This window comes from Muntiacus reevesi, chromosome 3, assembly GCF_963930625.1.
Source record: "Muntiacus reevesi chromosome 3, mMunRee1.1, whole genome shotgun sequence".
NCBI lineage: Eukaryota > Metazoa > Chordata > Mammalia > Artiodactyla > Cervidae > Muntiacus > Muntiacus reevesi.
Window position 1 is genome coordinate 146,364,153 of NC_089251.1, and position 21,321 is coordinate 146,385,473.

Genomic DNA, 21,321 nt, shown 5'->3' on the forward strand with positions numbered 1-21,321 from the left:
TTGTAGCACCCCGAATTCATTATACATATTGAATGCATAGTTCGCAGACCTACACTAATACAACTATAAACATTCTAATTGTATCACAGTTTAATGAGATATTGGTCCCTCTCTAAAGTCTACAAAGCAAAGGACTGAACAGGTTTGTTGCCATTGTCTCCTCTAGGGTACTAGAGTAGGCACAAGCAATTGAAGCCTTTACTTTAAGGTTAACTGAGTTAATAACTTGATAGCAATTGAATGAATTTGTAAAATATTCTCACCCTTTTTTCAATTCATTAAGAGGTGAAATTATAATCTTGGAATAAAGATAAAAGGATTATAAGTGCATTGGAAAATTAAAATGACTGGATTTGGTATGGTGGCTAATAGCCATAGTTAAATAGAAGGAAAAAAAAGTAGAGAGGGAAAGGAGTTTGGGAATCTTTCTGATCCAAACCAAATTTCATACAATTATGCAAGATTGTGTTTAAGTACAAATCCATTACAATTCAAGTTTTTTAGACAGAGGCCAATTATAAACTCATTATTTTGAAGTCAAAAGTACTTATTTTCTAGATCCCACTTATATAAAGCCATCTTAAAAACATATTTTTGAATAATTATATGTGAAACCATTAGGCCTCAGTAGGCTGGTGAAGATGTACTCTTTTATCAATACTAGAGCACTAATATTTTACATGAAAGATCACAGCAAGGCAGTTTACTAGAATTGTCACAGAAATGCAATAGCCTGTTTTACGTGGCACCTGTAAATAGCATCGGAGGAAATTTTTACAAAGGTAATTCAGTAGTCTAGGTATTAATTAATAAAGTACACTAAAACTTTGGCATCTATGTTACATTTTCAACCAGCCAATAATAGTGCTATCAGTTCCTGCAAGCAGCTTACTTGGGTATGACTGTAGACTCACTGGTAAAATTTCAATGCCATTTATCAAAGTGTTATAACCTACTTTAATTAAATCATTCACCTAGGATTTTAACTGATTTTTATAGATAAGAAGGAACCTGAATGATTCTAATTATGAATACATTTCTAAATCAAGCAAGAATCTATCAAGATGTCCAAAGCCACTGGGAAATGATTTGTCTCATGCCTGTGGCAGGAAGGGTGTAAAGCACAGCTGTTAAATGATGGTGACTAGTAGAAAACAAAGGTCTGCTATTTTCTATGACTCTGGCAGAAAATAATACTGCTCCAGGATTTGGACACACATAAAGATATGTCTGCCAATGCAAATATCTACCACTAGGTGGTCCTCCCCTTAAAAAATATATTAGGGTATGATTTCTCAAATGGGGGTGGCTGTCACCCCCAAATAGGACCCCCAAACCCCCTTACTCTTTTCATGTAAAAACCAGATACAATACATATACAGCATATCTGTGATACTAAAACTCATTGGGGCAATTCCCTGGTGGCCCAGTGGTTAGGACTCCATGTTTTCAATGCTGAGGGCACAGGTTCAAATCCTGGTTGGGAAACTAAGATCCTGGAAGCCATGTAGTGTGGCCAAAAAAAAAATTCATTGGTGCACTGTTAGAAAAGTTTAAAAGGCTTTAGGGATAGGGTTGATGAGAAAAAAGCCTTAAAAACACTGAATTGGAAATAAATCTCAGTCACAAGCATTTCTTCTCCCCACCATCACTATGCTGTGTTAAAATATCCTGTGGCATTTGGAATTTTCCTAAGAATATAATAAATGTCTCTAGGACAATACTCCCAGAATAATTAAGATTAAGAAATTTAATCAGCTCTAAGCACACATTTAATTATGGTATCTAAGAGGAGACTTATCCTTAGAAACTGACACCAAGTTAGGAAAATCAATGAACATTTATCGGATCATGATTACAAGTACAATCTTAACATCTATATTTACATATCTGAGGTTGGCACTGGCAGCTGAGACTCAAAATTGCCACTTAAAATTCAGAATGAAAATCTGCTAAGTCTTTTTAGAAAGCATTCCCTTTCTTTACACTATACTGTCATAGGTGACATCCACTTACTGTTAATATTGTAGTAAGTAATTATGAAGGAAAGAACTGATCAGACAAGGATCATAATGTAGTTTTCTGGAAAACTACACACACTTTCACTATACACAGTATATAATAAACAAGGTACACTCTGTACTGCAGTAACATGCAATGGTTTGGTTGTAGAAATGTTAATGTAATTTCTGCTACATAAGAATTCTGTGAAGTTGGGAGTCATAAGGATGAAAAGAGCAATTATTTAATGCTTACACAGTAGATATATCTGACGCATAACATAGTTACCACTAGGCATCAGCATGGAATTTGCAAAAAAAAATTAAAAAAAAAAAAGAAGACTGACCTATATAAACCTAAGTGTAAGGATAGACTTTATTTTTTAAAAAAAGTCTTTTGAGGACTACAAATTACAAAGTAAAAGCAGATCACTATGTAGAAACCTAGTGAATACATTTTGCCTGTGCATGAAAGCTTTATCAAAAGTCATTCATTTAACAATTTCACCCCCTTCACAATGGTATCAATTATAATGCTCTTCTTCATAAGGTTATACCTTTATTTCAAACTATATTACATGTTATTCCCTCAAGATAAACTTCTAAACACAAACTCTTGGCTCATAAGAATGGCACCTTTGAAAAAGGCAATTCCCACGCAAGTCTCTCATGGCATTATTCCAAGCTCGTTTCTTTCACCAGTCAAAAAATTTTTGAAGTGTTCACTTTCAACATGAAATCTTTGCAGCAAAAAGCGTGACCACACTTTGTTTTCTAATGACTACATATAAAGACAGGTAGCAGCAAGAAAAGATGGAAATTAAAAAGGCAGCCATTAAAATAAATGGATCAACTGTATAGAAGAGATATTTGGCTCATGGCAATTTAAAAAACTGGCAACTAGGTTAAGTTAATAGCCAGATAATTGAGTCATAAATGAACCTGTGAAGAGAATGAAGCTGGTCCACTATGACCCAGTAGGAATACATCATTATCACTGCACTTTACTCTTTACAACAAATATGTGAAGCCAACAGGCAACATTGAGTTATATTTGCAGTCCCAATTAGAACATGCTGATCGTTTTTCTTTCAACAATTTTCTGGGTTTAGTACAGTCATTTGCTTTTACTCGCACTATTTTTAGTCCTTTCTCATGAATCTAAGTGCAGGATAAGTGTAAAATACTTTAAGTGACAAGGCTTTTTCCAAGGTATATTTGAAAATGGTTTTGTGGAAAGAATATTCATTTGTTTTGTGTGGAAAGAAACAAACTGAATGCAGAAGTTTCTCAATGGGAAAAAGCTCCATTTTTTCTTCCCACTACCGTTGTCACATATAATTTCCCAAATACCCCACTTTCAAGTTTGTTCCCCATGGCTTCATTTTAGGGAATAAAAATCAGAGAGCAGACAATTGAGCTCAAGTACATCTGGGGCTAAAAATGCCAAGAAAATGTTAACATGGAAGCAATGGTCCAAATACTCAAGATTCATGTTAATGAATTCAATTACTGTATATGAGAGTTTTCATTGATGAGCAGGGCTTTGGGCATATCAAATTATCACACAAATCATTGCCTTCTGAGACACTGGATACTTTTACAGTTTAATTTGCAAACAGAATTTTTATAACAAATTATTTTTAACCAAATCATATCTTGAAAACTGTTTATATAGAAAACCCAGGGAATAAAGTGAACTGTTCATTGTGGAAGGCCTTAAATTACATTATTACAGTAGAAAATACAGGAGGTAGAAGATAACTGAAAAGACTAATGCAACATCAGATTCAAATCTATAGCTCCTGTAGCTACTTAAAACATGGTTTTAGAAACTAAATCCAACATTTCCAGTAACCATAGAAACAGTTAAAATAAAATTTGCCATGAAAGCCCTTATATCATGCTTGATATAGGGAGGTAGGAAGATGTAAGAACCAGGACACATGAGACATGACATTTTATCTACAACTCCTGTTTGCTTTACTGAGGGTGTAGTTTCAAAATTCAGTCACCTTCTTCAGCTTCAGACTCAGATTCTAGAAAAGGGGAAAAGTGCAATCAAGCATTACATGATATCAAAAAGTACAAGTTCCATTTATAACTTTACATAAAAATTTTTATTAATAATGATCTACTCATTTGAGGAGGATATAAAAAAGTACGCATCTGTAATCTTAAAATTCTTAAGTATCTGAACTCCCCTGGTGGCTCAGATGGTGAAGAAATCTGCAATGCAGGAGACCTGGTTTCAGTTCCGGGGTTGGGGAGATTCTCCTGGAGGGCACGGCAACCCACTCCAGTGTCCTTGTGTGGAGAACTCCACGGACAGGAGTCTGGGAGGCTATAGCCCATGAGGTTCCAGAGTCAGACACGAGTGACTGACTAATACACACATTCTCAGAATTTTCAATTTTCCTAAGAATGTTGGTATTATGGCCAAGGCATCAAAATACCCGAAGTCTAGTTTTCTCCCCTGCCTTAAAGTAAATGAGTTTTTGGAGGTGTGTCATGAATGAACAAAAACCTGTACTTTAGGTACAAAATGGTATCTGAATGAAAGACGACATGTATGGACACATTCTCGTCCACATTAAAGTAAGCTCTCAGGCTTTACCAAACAGACCGCACAAATGAGAAGACTTACCTTCTTCAGCATTTTTGAGCCACTCTACAAACTTTTTCATTTGCTCAAGGAAGACGCTCTTCCCCTTGGCAACGTGGGCATCTTTATACCACTTCAGAATGGGTTCTTCACTCAGGACTTCGGCTGTAAAGAAGAGAGCAACCGTCACACCTGTGGAGTTCTCGTACAGTACTCCCTAACTAAGGCAGAGTCAGACACCCCCTGAGGTGCATATGCCTGCATAGCATTTTTATTTTTACTGAAATGTGGAGTAAAACCAATTATTTTTGTTGCTTACAAAATAAATCTGTATTCAACATTCAACTAGTTTCTTCAACAAATTAATATTTTAAAGAAAAGTAGAAAAGATGAAATGAGAACCATATACTAAGAAACTTTTTATCAACTTGTAGAGTGATTCTCTCAGCGGAAGACAACCTGATCCCCTGGGGACATCAGACAACGTTTACACACATTGCTGGTTGTTGCACTGGGGAAATGTGCTGCTGGTACCTGTTGGCTGATGCCAGGGATGTTGCTAAACACTATAATGCACGGGACAGTCATCTACAAAACAGTTTTCTGGCTCAAAACAGTAGGGTCAAGGTTGAGAAATCTTGTGATAAATGATTAGGCATATTTGATAGATAATTAAAAAATTATTTTACGTGTGGTACTGTGATGTTACTTAAAAGTCCAGCGTTTTCTGAGGAAACCAGATCTGAAAGAGACACATGCACCCCAATGTTCATCGCAGCACTGTTTATAATAGCCAGGACATGGAAGCAGCCTAGTTGCCCATCAGCAGATGAATGGATAAGGAAGCTGTGGTACATATACACCATGGAATATTACTCAGCCATTAAAAAGAATTCACTTGAATCAGTTCTGATGAGATGAATGAAACTGGAGCCCATTATACAGAGTGAAGTAAGCCAGAAAGATAAAGAACATTACAGCATACTAACACATATATATGGAATTTAGAAAGATGGTAATGATAACCCTATATGCAAAACAGAAAAAGAGACACAGAAGTACAGAACAGACTTTTGGACTCTGTGGGAGAAGGTGAGGGTGGGATGTTTCGAGAGAACAGCATGTATATTATCTATGGTGAAACAGATCACCAGCCCAGGTGGGATGCATGAGACAAGTGCTCGGGCCTGGTGCACTGGGAGGACCCAGAGGAGTCGGGTGGAGAGGGAGGTGGGAGGGGGGATCGGGATGGGGAATACGTGTAACTCTATGGCTGATCATGTCAATGTATGACAAAACCCACTGCAATGTTGTGAAGTAATTAGCCTCCAACTAATAAAAATAAATGGAAAAAAAAAAAAAGTCCAGTGTTTTACCGATAATTAAAATTAAGTTATTTATCAACTTTTCCAGAATTAAATGAGGATTTTAAAGACTTACTTCTAAATAATCTGGAGGAAGTAAGTGGAGGTATAGATACTTTAAAGAAACCTAACCACAAGTTGATAATCACCAAAGCACAGGGTGCTTAAAAAAAATCTGGGGATGCAGGTAGGCCTCTAGGTTTAAAATACAGGAACCAAGAAAATCATCTGTCTGGGGAAGAGGACTGGTACAATACAGCAGGTGAAGTCTGAGGCTCATCAAGAAGGCTTCAGAGACGTTTCAATGATAACGCACTAAAAACGTACCCAATTACATCAGAGACAACTCGGCCCTGTGATTAGAGTGAGATAAGATACTTCAGGGTGCTGATGTTCAGAGAACTACTCATTAGAATCATTTTGAGTTTTCTAGGTTTTGCAATAAATGTATTAACAAAATTCAAAATGTAAATTACCTTTATAAAAAAGCACCACTATTTTCTGGAAGGCTTTCATGAAATGAATGTTGTCATAGCAGTACTCCTGAATCTTCAGTAAGAGAGTCAGCTCAGACTGACCTTGAGTGGTAAAGGCAGCAAGTAGAGGGCTGTATTGCTTTTAAAGGGAAAGGAGAAAAGATTTAGTCCTTCAGTACAATGCATTTATACTGAGTGTAGTGAATTTGTACATTCAGTACAAACTTCTAAAAGACAGAACACAACTCATCTTTTACAATCACTATATATTCTATTTAGTGGAAGTTTTTTTTTTAAAACAAAAAAAGGGCAGAAAAATCTCTTAAGCATTTAAATCAAAGAGGCAATATTAAACCAAGGATTCCAGATAACTGTGACTACAATCTTAATATTTTAAAGGGAAAAAAGAAAGAATCCTCCTATTTTTCTATAGTCTTTCAAAAGCAAACACCAAATTACAGGTTTAAGCTACTTTTAACATGAGTTTGTTTTTATCCTGTAGGTAATAGAAAGCCCAAGTTAAGACTTTTTAAAAGGTTATCACCAATATTTAATGTTATTTGTCTACTTACTGGTGGCTAACCCCAGAAACCATAGGATATGAGAAATCCTTTTGGAAAAGTACACGGACAGTGCACTTATCCCTACTTACAAAAGCAAGGTTTTATCAGGCACAATTCTAATACCTTCAAGTGCTTGATGGCTTGCTCTGCTACAAGCTCCTCTTTTTTGTTCCATTCCACGGTGCTCATTACGCTGGACCATACTATTCCAATGACAACGGGTTCTGGGATGTTGTTTTTTTTCATTTCTTCCTTGACATACAAAATTATCTGCAAAAGAATCCAATTATCGTACAGAAGTAAGTTTGATATTTAGTACAGAACTAAGTTTGATACTATACATATCAAACTTACAAAAAGCATAAAGACTTTTCCATGCAACTAGCAATGACCCGGAGACCACATACAACCACACAACTTTTAAAACTAGAAGGTAGAGACTTCTACTTCTAAACCTTATGTTACACACAGGCAAACTACCTAAGAAAAGCCCATGATGAAAACAGAAAGGTCTGTCTATTGGCCTGCACCTTACAAAATCCCCAACTATTAGGATTTCAGGGCACATGTAAGGCACCAAATATGAAAAAAACTGAGGCAAAGCCCCAGCATAACATTCTCAGCTATTATTAAAACTCACTCTGGTGAAATACTTACATCCTTAAATGGATCGCCTCGGGACATCTGTTCTTGAAGTTCTTTCTGGAGTTCCTTACGAGCTCCTATGGTTTGCTGATTCCGAACATATTCTGAAAGCTCTTTCAAGCCTGCCTCAGTAAAATACTTTGTGAAGTGCTCAACGCTTTGTTTATTGGCAGGAAAAAGTTCCTGAAATGAGAATTTAATCTTGTTAAATGGTCTTCAAATCATTCAAGAAAAACACTTTCCCTCTTCTCACAGATTAAAAATGGGAAAGCTGTCTGTCACATTTTCCTTAAGTGTTGTCAAGAAAGGAAGAATAAAAAGTCACAAACCATCAGTCTGTTATCCATGCTCACTTTCCGAAGACTTGCAGCTACTGCATTGATATCTTTTTCATTTATCCATGATTTAAAGAGCTTTACAGCAAAAGCTGCTGAAACCCCTGTAGAAAAACAGAGCTTATTTAACAGAAGTACCTTCTTGGATTTCAATGACTTTATCTCCCCATTTTCTCCCTCTGAAGGTCCAGCACACAGGATTATTCACTTTATCCCCAAATCTACCCCTCAACTTCCCTCTTCCACTGTTTACCAACCCATTCCAATTTCTCTATTCTACCACTTGTTAGTTGTGTACTGTTAGTCAAGTTAGATTTTTCTGAAGTGTAAAATGAGAGTGACAATTCTTATACTTGACAGGGTTGTTCTGAGAATTACATTAAGGCATGTTAAATACTCAGTAATCAAAGCAGTTAAAATGTTCCCAAGTTTCTCAATTAGAATTAATCTCTCTGGGTTTCCACAGCATTTCTATTTTTACTTTACAACCAATCACATTTTGTCTAGACCCTGGATATTTGGTGTGTGTCTAAATGCTAAAGTTATACATTAAATGACTGAATTGAAATGAACCAATTATATTCAAGGACACTAGTTCTATCAGTATCACACAGGTCAAATCTACACAAACTATATCCTAACTTTTATATCAGTTCATCTTTTATGCTCTTATCTACACCACTCTCAGCCAACTAGAGATTACCCATTTATGAAAGGTTGATTACCTTCTTTAACCAAATTCTCATTGTAAAGGCTATTAAGAATGGATGCATTAAGTGTTCCATTAGCCAGAAGAACACCAGTCAACATAGCCAGCTTGTTCCTTTCCGACTCTGAAAAACCCTTTAAGAACAGCAGCAGCTATAAAAGCAAATAGTCAAGGGTTAAAAGAGCAACTGTATTATATAAAGAGAAGCAGTAAAGCATATTATATTGGTTAAAACTATGGGCTCTGAGGTCTAACCACTCAAGTTTGTATCTCAGTTATAATACTCACTAGCTAAATAATCTTAGGCAAGACACTTAACCTCTGGCGCAGTCTCCTCTTGTCCACATGTAAATGTGTAAAATAAAACTTGCTTCACAGGGCTTTTGAGAGTATTGAATGAGTTAATATTAACTTTACCAACTTTTCTGTGCACTGATATGTACACTATCTGACTCTAAGAGCAAGCATGGAAAATTTCTCTTTGTCAAGATATTTAGCTCTGATCTGTTACTCTGACTTTTGAACAAACTCCACTTGGATATTTACTCCTTTACCACTTGTTTGAACATAGAACTAAGAAACAGTGTACAGCAAGTTAAACTACATGATATGCTCCAAACTTCATTTCAAAGACAGCCCACTTAAATATCTAAAATTATCTCAAATCCATGGCAGAATTAGGATTTAACATTCCCTTCTTTGGCCCCAACCTTTTGTTTTCCACAAAGGATATTGCTGCTCATACCTTTTTAACTTCATCTTCAAAACCTTTCTCCAGGTATTTGTAGCGCCTGATTAACTTGTTAAAAACCTATAAGAATTAATAAAGGAACTGAATAACTTCGTGTGTAAAAATGTCAGATACCCAAAAGATCTAAATCAGGGAAACTAAGACCTCTCCACAGTATCTCTAGAACAGCAAAGGAATGAACCTTTCATTAGATATTTAATCAGCTTAAGAAATCCTGTCCGTTCTGAAATCCTACAATATACCAATAATGTTAACACTTTAATCACCAGCCCCGATAGACTTTTATTGCCAAAGTATCAAAGTACAAATTAATTACTGCTCAAATACAAGTCATCTACCTACCTGTAGGATACTAACAAAAGATCATAAAATATAGTTCTACTTTCTGAATGACAAAGACAACAACCCCTAGGTTAGATGCACTTGTATGAACTTTTTTTTCTTTTTTTACTTGTATGAACTTTCAAATGAGATTCTGACCGATAAAGAAGCTAATCTGCCTATAACTCATTCACCTTTAAAAAGCTATATGTAGAATAATTTAATGATGAAAATCATGACAGGGAACTGATTTTCCTTTTTCAGCTTGACTTTTTTCCTTAAAAAATGGATTAATTCTAGAAAAACAAGTAAAGGAAAAGTAATTCAATTTTTTTTCTATTTTCGTTTCGTTCAATGCATTTTTAAGTTTCCAAATCATACTGTACATCAAGAACACCTCTAAACTTTGAGCTCAAATTCCTTCAACCTTCTACCACCAACCTCTTAAAAGTAGACTATTCAAAAAAAAAAAAAAAAGGCAGACTATTCCTTAAAACATGAGCCAGATGGACAATAGCTAACTGAATTATGTAAAGTTTACTTTACCTGAGCAAATGCTTGCATGGTCTCTAGGTCTTCTTGTGCTGCAAACACACAGACATCTGTACGCATCATGTCATCTGCCAGTGTACCACCTGGGGCTAAAGTATATTTTACAAAAAAATTGCAATGACATTCATTTAAATTTAATAATTCTTTCAATCTTTCTTTCTGATTTCACAGTTCCACCACTGAGCAACTGTTTGACTACATGCAAGCTATGGAAGCCTCTCTAAGCCTCCATTCTGCATGTACACAAGTAAGAGTTCTCATTCCAGCAGCCTGGTGTGAGGTTCAATACAATGTTACTGTGGAAACATTGTGGAATACTTTAGGGAGCCATGGAAATGAAATTACCAGCATCAATTGAGGATACATAACTAAGTAGCACATTCTGTTAAGATATCTAAGCTGCTGAGAGTGAAGGCAGGAGTAAATTAGCAGGGCTATGAGTAGAAATATAATGTGAGCAACATAATGTAATTCCAAATCTCCTAGCAGCCACATTAAAAATAAGAAGTGAAATTAATTTTGATATACTTTAATTCAACACATCAAAAATATTAACATTTTAGTATTCAAAGTATTATTGAGATGTCTTATTCTATTTAACACTGTCTTCAAAATCCAAAGTGTATTTTAACCTCTCAATTTGTACTAGGCACATTCTAAGTGATTGATAATTAATTAGCTAGTGGCTAATACATAGAAGAGTGCAGAATCAGTCTTCAGTTACTTGTTCAATCGCTAAGTTGTGTCCGACTCTGCTACCCCATGGACTCAGGTATAGCACTGTCCTGAATTGGCTCCAGGGCTCTGGTGGAAAATCTGTCAATACTCAAGTCCCTTATATAAAAGAGAACGTGTGTGCTTAGTCACTCAGTTGTGTCCGACTCTGTGAACCAACTGACTGTAACCTGCCAGGCTCGTCTGTCCCTGGGGACTCTCCAGGCCAGAATACTAGAGTGGGTTGCCATGCCCTCCTCCAGGGGACCTTCCCAACCCAGGGATCAAACCCAGGTCTCCCGCATTGCAGGCAGATTCTTTACTACCCGAGCCACCAGGGAAGCCCATGAATACTGGAGTGGGTGGCTATCCCTTCTCCAGGGATCTCCCCAAACCAGGAATTGAACCGGGGTTACCAGGGGCATAGTATCTATATACAACCTGCATTTATCCTTCTGTATATTTTAATGGTCTCGAGACTGTATGTAATATCAAATACAACACAAATGCTAAAAAATAGTTGCTGTATATGGAAAATCCAAGTTTTGCTTTTTGGAACTTTCTACTCCTCCCCTCCCTGGAAAATTTTTGATCCACCGTTGGGGTGAATCCATGGATGTGGAACTTTGGATATGGAGGGCTGTCTGTATAAAGTATTTGGTAAGACAGAAAAAGAGATATGGATTTCTTCATTAACTGAGAGTGTGCAAACACAAGTTGGAAAAATCACCGATGAGAGATGCTTTGGGACTTATGTATCAGACTGAAAAGTCTTCCCCAAATGTTATGGTTCTGTCATGGATTTCAAATATAAAGTTATACAGAGCAAGGCGAGCTGCAAATTTACTATAATTTTAGAAGAAAAAAAGTGAAAACCCTAAGGGGGTAAAAAAAAAGAAAACAAACAGAAACAAAGCCATCCTGATTTGATAGGTCTGTCAAACAGTTCACATGCTGGTTTTTACATAATCCCCATACAACACACTTCCCACAAGACTCAGACACTTACCCAGCATTCCGCCAGCCACCAGAATGTCAAAGAGTGTTTCTGCATATCGTCGGTAATCAAGTTTTGCTCCAGAAGCATCAAGAAACTTTGCTACTGCTTCCAAATCAGTACCAGTTTCAGTTAAGCCTTGAATAATGCAGTCTTGAAACTGAGTAGGGTCAAACCTCTCTTTTTCATCTGGAGGAAAAACCCCAAAACATTTACGTTTTAAAAGGGCGTGAAACCACTGCCTTATGAAGCTGTAACTACTGAGTAAGTTAACCACATTCATTACAATTTCACTTATTTCAATACCTGGGAAAAACAAATGCTACTTAATTGCCTAAGACCTGTAACACAAGCAAACAGACAGGAGACTAAACACATCCTTTCCAAGTTGCACCTCTGTGCGCGCAAGGCAGGACTGCCTATCCCAAGAAGTGTATGGCTTCTCTCTTATTTTTTCATGCAGGTCTCCTAAGTGACCTAAAGGAGCTGGGGTGTTCCTACTGCTAGGAGACAATTTCCACCTGGAAAAGTGTGAAATTCAGGGTATCTTCTATACCTCAGGTAAACTTTATTCCTGAGTGAAATTTTTGTCCAAGTACAGGACACCTCTTGATTTCCTTTAAGTGACCGTAACACTTTCTACTTAAAAAGGAAAAAAAAAAAGAAAAATCACTCTAATACTTATTAAGGTAATTTTTAGAAAGTACATTTTTTGAGTATCCAATACAGGACATGGAGCAGTTATGAGTAGGGGCTCTGGATTTAAACTGCCTGATTTTAAACCGAGATCTGCACTTAGCTATCTGAAGTTGAGCAACTTAGTGCATTCTTCATGTCTGAATGTTCCTGAGGTAAATGATGATTAAGAGTAGGATCCATCTCATGAAGTTGTTCTGAATATTAAATGACACAACTAAAATAGAAAGCACTCTCAACAGTGCCTCGGGTATATACCTAGCCTTTACTGTGCTGCTGTCATACACTCCAGGGCAGGGTTTGATTTCCCTATCTAGGTTAGATGATGTCTTAATTTTTACATAGCACTAGAATGACCAACCCTTTTGTTTGCCTAGGACTCTTCTTGTTTGCAACACTGAAAGGTCTATGTCCTGGAAACTCTCTTCAGTCCTAGGCAAATCAGGATCCAATTAACAAGAACTAAGAGACCATGAGTAATCCCAAACTGGGGAAGTGACATATCTTCCTGATACTAACAACAATATTAAAACTACTCGATAATGTATTATACCAGATAATATATACAGATTTTTCCATTATAGAATTGTTCTGGTTCCCAACTAGTCCTCTTGAGAATATTTACTGGCTTAAATTGTAATGAATCTTCAAAGACTAGAATCAAAACACTCCTTGTTCCCTGCTGTAAGGCGGCAGGCTACAATGAGAGATTATAAAAAGATTCTCTAATATACATCTCAAAGAGTCTGCCACTCAGGGTTGAAAAACATAATTTATAACCAGTAGCCAATCCAGTTCTTTATTTCCTAAAAGTTTCCTGTAAGATAACGTCAATATGTACTTCTGAGCAATAACACTGAAAAGTTTAGGGGTAAAACACTAAAGCTAATACAAAATACATCTGAGACCACATCTCATTTAACTTTGTATCATGAGTGCAGTGTCTTGCTACAGTATTTAATACTCACCAAAGTATCTAATAAAATACAAGTGGTTAATGCAATTCTTGTGTTGTTTTTTTTTTAAACTAAGTCTGTGAGGAAATAGTTTCAAAACACAGTGCAATGTGAACTCTGTTCCATAATTAACTTCCATGGGTTAAAGTCTGATTTTTCTCTCGCATAGCTTGGATGAAACTAGTAATCACATTAGGAGTTCTCATTTTATAAATTAACCTTTTCTCGCAAGCAAAATCTTGCTTAAATGAAATTTGGCAAGTGAAAATGAAGCCCTGAAGTTCATACTTTTTTTTCTGTTTAGAGTCACTGTATGTTCACAATAAAGACCATTCACTAGCCTGCTTAGATGTATCTATGTTCATATCACAAATCTTAAAGGCAGTAGAAACAGTAAGGGTATATCTGAAATGGCAGTCAACTACAAATTCAAGCTCCTTTCTGGTACCTTCCCTTTAAGTTTTAATAATAAGCAATAGCCTGCCAGAGGAACCAAAATACAAGTTATTCTGGAGGTCTGAAAAGAAGATATTATTAGAATATAAATATTTACCTCTTTTTCTGGTTTTAAAACGCTGGCCTGATAGCGTTGGCTTTTGCTGCTTTTGATTATTCATAAAAGACACCCTAAGGGGGGAAAATAAGGCCTTAAAAATATCAGTGCCACAAACATCCATTTTAAAAACAAAGCATCAAACCTTGGCCTAGTCACGGATAAACTACGTAGAACATACACTTTCAGCCTAGCAATAGACCTGGGACGGGCACAAAGAATTACCTTTGCTTGATTAAATGTAAGTTCAAAACATGCATTTCTCCCTACAAAATACACTTTAAGGATGAAATGTGAAGGCCACTTTTAAATGACTTAACAGCGCCACTGCGACTAGTGGCAAATCACCCATCAGAAGCACGGTGGTCTCCTCGTTCCTGTTTAAATTCGCCTGTATCTCCACTACTCTGAGCACCACAGAGGGCTAACAGAAAGGACCACCGTAATCAGGAGGTATCCAGAACATGTATGTCAATTTAAAGACGCTATCAGAAGGCTAATCCCTTCATCCTAGGGCACAACCACCCTACCCTCAAGTCGTGACCGGACCGTAGCGGTCGCTTGCACCACTCCAGCCGGCAAAAAGGGGCTGAGAGAGGGCCTAGCCTCCTCCTTGCCTTACAAGGCAAACCTCCTGCCCGGGCACGTGTCTACCCATTCAACCCTTCCCGGGCCTCCAGCCCAGCGACGGATAACCCACCCCCGCCCAAGGGCTGCTCCTCGCCCGCAGCCCCTTCTCCACTGACCCCGTAGTCGGCGGTGGCGGCCGCCGCAACGAGCGGACCAAAGGCGACGAGGCGCTTCGCGCCGGGGGCCCCGCCGCCCCGTACATCCGCCCGCCCTCCAGCGAAAGCAGCGGCGGTGGAGGCGGCCGCAGTGGTGGTGGCGGCCCTCCGCCCCGCCCGCCGGAACCCCCCACGCGTACATCACCCAACAGAGGCCGCGGCGGCTTTGTTACCCAGGCCGGGCAGGGCTGGACGAGGGCCTGCCTCGCCCACTGCCTCCGTCCGTGGAGCCGCGGGGCACACGTGCCCCGCGTTCTGGCCCGGGCAGCGGCCTCTCGATCTCCCCGCTGAAGCAGCCGCTCAGACCCCCGAATCCAAGCCCGAGATCTGGTCCGGCTTCATGCAGCGGCCTCCGCCCGGGCCCATCCAGATCGGGCCGCACAGGACCCACTGCCTCCCTCACCCTCTACCCAGCGACTAGGGGCCGCAATCTCGGCCCAAGATGAGCAAGCCCCGGGACTCACCGAATTTAAGGCGATGAGAAAAGAGCCAGAAACCCCGGAGGTGGCAGCAACTGCGGCGGTGTCTCCTCTGCAACCGGAACTAACGCGAGGAGGAGGAGGAGGGAAGAGGTGCCACCCCCGCCCCGGCCGGTCTCATATCGCGAGATTTCTTCCTCCGGTGCCCTACCCACCCTTCTCCACCCCTCCTGGATCGCAGCTCAGCGGCCTGGGGTGGGAAAGGAAACGAACGTGATTTTCAAAGATTATTCTTTTATTGGGTTGCCGATTTCCCGGACACTTAGACTACACTAGGCCATCTTTCTTCCACCGCCGTCTCCTCCGGCCTCTTAGTTAGCACCTGGAGACGGTTGGGAGAACGAATATCCCCCACCACCCCCGCCGGTGCCGAGGAAGTTGGATACGTCCGTCCCGAGTCCCTTCCGCACCGACCCGTGCACCCACTCCCCCTCCCACACCCTCCCCCCTGCGCCGGAAGTTGAAGCCGGAAGGCTGGGGACGCCCAGGACGTTCGTGGGTGGAAGCGGAGTTTAGTAAGGAGTCCTTTTCTGGCCTGTACTCCGGCTGAAGTTGGAAAGACCCTGCACGGGCCAAGTCCGAAGCGGGGCAACGTTGCTCCGCGGTAGTGGCTGGGTGGGGTCGTGTACTACCCCTGCTAGGAGCGAGGACAATCCAGGTAGGGGTCAGAAGGAAGTTTGGTCCTCCGACGGCGGCCGCCATCCTTGCAGTGGTCTCCGTAGTTCCCTCCTGAGAACGACGATTGTGGGAGCTTGGAGATCATCAGATGCGCTGGAGGATTTGTTAAAACACGCTGCTGAGACTCATCTGAAAATCCCGTCGGTGTGGAATCCAAGAATGTGCATTTCTAACAAGTTCCTTTTGATGCTTGATGATGCCAGTCAAGGGACCATAAAGCTCAGCGCCGAAGAGTTGATGCTTTTGAACTGTGTCCAGGTTTCTAACATCCACAGTGCTTTCCGCACGCACTATCGAACTAGGTTGTGTCATCAGAGAGCTGGGGAACAGTAAGATAGTGTGTGCGAAAAGCACCGTGGCTGTTACAAACCAATGTCTTCAGGATGTAGGTTTTATTTTTACTCCGTTTGTAAATTAGTTGTTTGCCTCTTCATCTGCTTCCTTAGTCTCCTACCAGTTCAGTTCAGTTGCTCAGTCCTGTCGGACTCTGCGACCCCATGGACTGCAGCATTGCCAGGCCTCCCAGCTCCAGTCCATCACCAGCTCCAGGAGCTTGCTCAAACTACTGTCCATCCAGTCGGTGATGCCATCCAACCATCTCATCCTCTGTCATCCCCTCCTCCTGTGTTCAATCTTTCCCAGTATCAGAGCCTTTTCCACTGAGTCAATTCTTTGCATCAGTTGGCCAAAGTATTGGAGCTTCAGCTTCAGTATCAGTCAATGAATATGCAGGACTGATTTCCTTTAGGACGCACTGGTTGGATCTCCTTGCAGTCCAAGGGACTCTCAAGAGTCTTCTCCAACACCACAGTTCAAAAGCATCAGTTCCTCACCGCTGAGGTTTGTTTGTTTCCCATTTATTTTTATTAGTTGGAGGCTAATTACAATATTGTAGTCGTTTTTGCCATACATTCACATGAATCAGCCATGGATTTACATGTGTTCCCCATCCCGATCCCCTCTCCCACCTCCCTCCCCATCCCATCCCTCTAGGTCTTCCCAGTGCACCAGCTCCGAGCACTTGTCTCATGCATCCAACCTGGGCTGGTGATCTGTTTCACCCTTGATAGTATACATGTTTCGATGCTGTTTTCTCAAAACATCCCACCCTCGCCTTCTCCCACAGAGTCCAAAAGTCTGTTCTGTACATCTGTGTCTCTCTCCGTTTTGCATATAGGGTTATCATTACCATCTTTCTAAATTCCATATATATGTCTTAGTATACTGTATTGGTCTTTGTCTTTCTGGCTTACTTCATTCTGTATAATGGGCTCCAGTTTCATCCATCTCATTAGAACTGATTCGAATGAATTCTTTTTAATGGCTGAGTAATATTCCATGGTGTATATGTACCACAGCTTCCTTATCCATTCGTCTGCTGATGGGCATCTAGGTTGCTTCCATGTCCTGGCTATTATAAACAGTGCTTCGATGAACATTGGGGTGCATGTGTCTCTTTCAGATCTGGTTTCCTCGGTGTGTATGCCCAGAAGTGGGATTGCTGGGTCATATGGCAATTCTATTTCCAGTTTTTTTGAGAAATCTCCACACTGTTCTCCATAGCGGCTGTACTAGTTTGCATTCCCACCAACAGTGTAAGAGGGTTCCCTTTTCTCCACACCCTCTCCAGCATTTATTGCTTGTAGACTTTTGGATAGCAGCCATCCTGACTGGGTGAGCTTTTGTTTATGGTCCAACTCTCACATCTGAACATGACTACTGGGAAAACCATAGTTTTGACCAGCCGGACCTTCGTTGACAAAGTAATGTCTCTGCTTTTTAATCTGCTCTCTAGATTGGTCCTAGCTTTTCTTTCAAGGACCAAGTGTCTTTTAATTTCATGGCTGCAGTCTCCATCTGCAGTGATTTTGGAGCCCAAGAAAATAGTCTATCACTGTTTCCATTGTTTCCCATCTATTTGCCATGAATTGATGATCTTAGTTTTTTGAATGTTTGTTTTAAGCCAGCTTTTTCACTGTCATTTCACTTTAATCAAGAGGCTCTTTAGTTCCTCTTTGAGTTCTGCCATAAGGGTTGTGTCATCTTCATATCTGAGGTTATTGAAATTTCTCCGGGCAGTCTTGATTCCAGCTTGTGCTTCATCCAACCTGGCATTTCGCATGATGTACTCTGCATATAAGTAAAATAAGCAGGGTGATAATATACAGCCTTGATGTACTCCTTTCCCAATTTGGAACCAGTCTGTTGTTCCATGTCCGGTTCTAACTTGCTTCTTGGCCTGCATACAGATTTCTCAGGAGACAGATCAGATGGTCTGGTATTCCCATCTTGTGAAGAATTTTCAGGTTTGTTGTGATCCACACTGACAAAGGCCATGGTGTAGTCAATGAAGCAGAAATAGGTATTTTTCTAGAACTCTTGCTTTTTCGATGATCCAACGAATGTTGACAATTTGATCTCTGGTTCTTCTGCCTTTTCTAAATCCAGCTTGAACATCTCGAAGTTCTTGGTTCATGTACTGTTGAAGCCTACCTTGAAGAATTTTGAGCATTACTTTACTAGTGTGTGAGATAAGTGCAATTGTATAGTAGTTTGAACATTCTTTAGCATTGCCTTTTTCTGGGATTGGAATGACAACTGACCTTTTCCAGTCCTGTGGCCACTGCTGTGTTTTCCAAATTTGCTGGCATATTGAATACAGCACTTTCACAGCATCATCTTTTAGGATTTGAAATAGCTCAACTGGAATTACATCCACTAACTTTGTAGTGATGCTTCCTGAGGCCCATTTGACTTTGCACTCCAGGATGTCTGACTGTAGATGGGTGATCACACCATTGTGGTTATCCGGGTCATGAAGATCTTTTTTGTGTAGTGCTTCTGTGTATTCTTGCCACCTCTGTTAGGTCCACACCATTTCTGTCCTTTATTGAGCCTATCTTTGCATGAACTGTTCCCTTGGTATCTCTGATTTTCTTGAAGAGATCTCTAGTCTTCCCCATTCTGTTGTTTTCCTCTATATCTTTGCACTGATCGCTTAGGAAGGTTTTCTTATCTCTCCTTGCTATTCTTTGGAACTCCACGATGGGTATATCTTTTTTTTTTTTTTTTTTTATTTTACAGTGGGTTTTGTCATACATTGATATGAATCAGCCATAGAGTTACACGAATTCCCCATCCTGGTCTCCCATCCCACCTCCCTCTCCACCCGATTCCTCTGGATCTTCCCAGCCCAACAGGCCCGAGCACTTGACTCATGCCTCCCACCTGGGCTGGTGGTCTGTTTCACCACAGATAATATACATGCTGTTCTTTCGAAACATCCCACCCTCCCCTTCTCCCACAGAGTTCAAAAGTCTGTTCTGTACTTCTGCGTCTCTTCTTCTGCCCTGCATATAGGGCCATCGTTACCATCTTTCTAAATTCCGTATATATGTGTTAGTATACTGTAATGTTCTTTATCTTTCTGGCTCACCTCACTCTGTATAATGGGCTCCAGTTTCATCCATCTCATTAGAACTGATTCAAATGAATTCTTTTTAACGGCTGAGTAATATTCCATGGTGTATATGTACCACAGCTTCCTTATCCATTCATCTGCTGATGGGCATCTAGGTTGCTTCCATGTCCTGGCTATTATAAACAGTGCTGCGATGAACATTGGGGTGCACGTGTCTCTTTCAGATCTGGATTCCTCAGTGTGTATGCCCAGAAGTGGTATTGCTGGGTCATATGGTAGTTCTATTTCCAGTTTTTTAAGAAATCTCCACACTCTTTTCCATAGTGGCTGTACTAGTTTGCATTCCCACCAACAGTGTAAGAGGGTTCCCTTTTCTCCACACCCTCTCCAGCATTTATTGCTTGTAGACTTTTGGATAGCAGCCATCCTGACTGGCGTGTAATGGTACCTCATTGTGGTTTTGATTTGCATTTCTCTGATAATGAGTGATGTTGAGCATCTTTTCATGTGTTTGTTAGCCATCCGTATGTCTTCTTTGGAGAAATGTCTGTTTAGTTCTTTGGCCCAGTTTTTGATTGGGTCATTTATTTTTCTGGAATTGAGCTTCAGGAGTTGCTTGTATATTTTTGAGATTAATCCTTTGTCTGTTTCCTCATTTGCTATTATTTTCTCCCAATCTGAGGGCTGTCTTTTCACCTTACTTATAGTTTCCTTTGTTGTGCAAAAGCTTTTAAGTTTCATTAGGTCCCATTTGTTTATTTTTGCTTTTATTTCCAATATTCTGGGAGGTGGGTCATAGAAGATCTTGCTGTGATTTATGTCAGAGAGTGTTTTGCCTATGTTCTCCTCTAGGAGTTTTATAGTTTCTGGTCTTACATTTAGATCTTTAATCCATTTTGAGTTTATTTTTGTGTATGGTGTTAGAAAGTGTTCTAGTTTCATTCTTTTACAAGTGGTTGACCAGTTTTCCCAGCACCACTTGTTAAAGAGATTGTCTTTTTTCCATTGTATATCCTTGCCTCCTTTGTCAAAGATAAGGTGTCCATAGGTTCGTGGATTTATCCCTGGGCTTTCTATTCTGTTCCATTGATCTATATTTCTGTCTTTGTGCCAGTACCATACTGTCTTGATGACTGTGGCTATATCTTTCTTTTTCTCCTTTGCCTTTGTCTTCTCTTCTTTTCTCAGCTATTTGTAAGGCATCCTCAGACAACCATTTTGCCTTTTTGCATTTCTTTTTTTTGGAGTTGGTTTTGATCACTCAAAAAAACAGTTTGTCCCTAAAATCACCTTTCTTGGATCCTGCTTATTTTCCTTATCAAGCAGACGAAATTTTGGTAAATTAATCTGTTTTAGCTGACTTATTTTTCTGTAACAATCTGACCTTTGCCCCATGCTCCTTCCAACTTCATGGAAAATTACTTTTTCAGGGTTCTTTCTCTAAATTATTGCCAAATACAGTGATTCTTTCAATCTTGAGAATTTAAGATGCTATCTCCTTAAAACTTCACTGCAATTATGACTGACTCTTATTGTTGTATGGCAGAAACCAATAGAATATTGTTAAAAATTAAAAAACAAAAATAAAAATTTCACTCCAGCTCTCCTGGTTACTTCTGCATACTCCTTTGTATTTGCTCATTCATTTTTTTTTGTGGTCACACCTTTTATCATCTTTCCTCAGATTTTCTTATGTGGCAGCATCATACATTATCAGGGAT

General features: G+C 39.6%; 1 protein-coding gene across 1 annotated transcript; it reads right to left on the reverse strand.

Moving 5' to 3' along the window:
* Window positions 1–2,352: 2,352 nt before the first annotated feature.
* Window positions 2,353–15,624, reverse strand: BZW1 (basic leucine zipper and W2 domains 1). Its single transcript, XM_065930862.1, has 12 exons — window positions 15,487–15,624; window positions 14,238–14,311; window positions 12,045–12,221; window positions 10,316–10,410; window positions 9,443–9,508; window positions 8,714–8,849; window positions 7,983–8,092; window positions 7,666–7,836; window positions 7,132–7,278; window positions 6,446–6,584; window positions 4,648–4,770; window positions 2,353–4,039 (listed from the first exon to the last, which is right to left on the reverse strand). Exons 2-12 carry the CDS (start codon window positions 14,299–14,301, stop codon window positions 4,008–4,010), a joined length of 1,260 nt encoding a protein of 419 aa, XP_065786934.1. The 5' UTR covers window positions 14,302–14,311; window positions 15,487–15,624; the 3' UTR covers window positions 2,353–4,007.
* Between the last annotated feature and the right edge of the window lie 5,697 nt (window positions 15,625–21,321).

Excerpts from the sequence above, each read along its gene's own strand:
- BZW1 (XM_065930862.1), bottom strand. The coding sequence starts at position 14,301 with ATGAATAATCAAAAGCAGCAAAAGCCAACGCTATCAGGCCAGCGTTTT. Across the intron at positions 8,093-8,713 it reads TGAGAATTTGGTTAAAGAAG|GGGTTTCAGCAGCTTTTGCT; the intron begins GTAATCAACCTT and ends GTTTTTCTACAG. Across the intron at positions 7,837-7,982 it reads GCATGGATAACAGACTGATG|GAACTTTTTCCTGCCAATAA; the intron begins GTTTGTGACTTT and ends TTCTCATTTCAG.